The 1,523-nt window shown below is 36.9% G+C and overlaps 1 protein-coding gene across 1 annotated transcript; it reads right to left on the bottom strand.

Annotated features, from left to right (window-relative positions):
- Positions 1–749: 749 nt before the first annotated feature.
- sst1.1 (somatostatin 1, tandem duplicate 1) lies at positions 750–1,165 on the bottom strand. The gene is made up of 2 exons (XM_035679663.1): positions 1,160–1,165; positions 750–1,076 (listed from the first exon to the last, which is right to left on the bottom strand). Exons 1-2 carry the CDS (start codon positions 1,163–1,165, stop codon positions 858–860), a joined length of 225 nt encoding a protein of 74 aa, XP_035535556.1. The 3' UTR covers positions 750–857.
- Positions 1,166–1,523: the final 358 nt, after the last annotated feature.

Below are 1,523 nucleotides of genomic sequence, written 5' to 3'. Positions count from 1 at the left end.
AAAATAAAGGTAAAATAAATCAATTTCCTGTAAATATACAATAGAAATACGTCCTTTTCTTCACAGTTTAAACTTTTTCTGAATCAACTAACAGTTAAAATTTTTATTTTTCTTTGGTTTTCTGCCACATATTCTTTTGTTCAGTATTNNAAAAAAAAAAAAAAAAACAAGCCCTGAGTTACGCCTGCAGGCAATACTCAGGGCAAATAAACTAAATAACGATCTGAGGAGGAAGTCGACAATTACATTTGTAAATCTGCTTTTGAAGACATATTAATAAGTTCAGTTAAACTAATTATTAGTATTGTAGCTTCTTTATGTTGTTTTGTGTCCATTTTCTGTTTTACTCTGAAAATATGAGAAATATTTTAAAGAATCTAGAAAACAATTGAAATATTGAAGATAAAAGCAATAAAATGCTCTGTAAGTTATTATAAATAAAATTGAAATATCTTTTATCCTCTGGGCGTCAATAAAGTGAGATTGTATTGATCTGATCTGGTTGCTATGGCGTTGCTGTGTGTTCATTAACCTTCATTAACCGATGTTTCACTGCTCAGCCTCCTCTCAGCTGTTAATGTGCAGCTCTCACTTTAATCAGCTCCAATAAAAGCCTGCAGCTCTTCATCCTGATGAAGATTTTTATTTCCTCTCCTCCTCTCCTCCTCCTCCTCACGCAGCAGAAAGGACGGAGCGTTTGTCTCAAACAGATTTTATTCAAACCGACAATTAAAAATAGTTTCATCAAGTTTTACATTCAGAAAGAATCAGCCCAGAAAAATCTACACAGTTCGTCCAAACTACTCAGGATCCGTCTGTACAGTGAGTGATGAAGAGGAGGGAGGATGAGGAGGTTCTCAGCAGGAGGTGAAGGTCTTCCAGAAGAAGTTCTTGCAGCCGGCTTTCCTCTCTCGGGGGGCGAGCAGCGGCCCGCTGCCGGCGGCCCGTTCCAGATCCATGTGGATGTCTTCGGGTTCTCCTTCAGCCAGAGGGAAGTTCTCCTCCTCCAGAGCCTCGTTCTCCACCTGCAGGAGGTCCGACAGGAGCAGCTCCGCCAGGGAGGACCGAGACATGTCCTGAAAACACCACCAAATGTTAGAAACTGTAAAAACAATACTAATAATAATAAGTTGCAGTATTATTGAACATTATTTATTACCATCATTATTTTTCAACCCTGAGTTTTGTCTGCAGTCGTCTGTATAAAGTCGTCCTACTGAAAGCTAAACACATTATTTTCATGGTTTTTGTATTAATTTGAACGGCCAGGATGATTTTTAGCTTCATTTAACACAAATTGTATGTATAAACACCAGTGTATAAATGTGAGTCCTTGTTTCATTAATCCAGATTTTAAAGGGTGCAGCAGCAGTGCTCGCCAGAACTTTATTTATTTATTAACCGTGATAAATCAGATAAAACCTTTCTACTAGTACGGTAAAAGGATATTATTACTGTTGAGTTTTATTCCGTATTTTACTGTATAAATAAAGTTTGAAATATGAAAATAGAGTATGAATGCT

This window comes from Morone saxatilis, unplaced genomic scaffold (assembly GCF_004916995.1).
Source record: "Morone saxatilis isolate NCDOM2014 unplaced genomic scaffold, NCSU_SB_2.0 Contig8, whole genome shotgun sequence".
Classification (NCBI taxonomy): domain Eukaryota; kingdom Metazoa; phylum Chordata; class Actinopteri; family Moronidae; genus Morone; species Morone saxatilis.
This window is presented reverse-complemented; position numbering and strand designations above follow the sequence as displayed.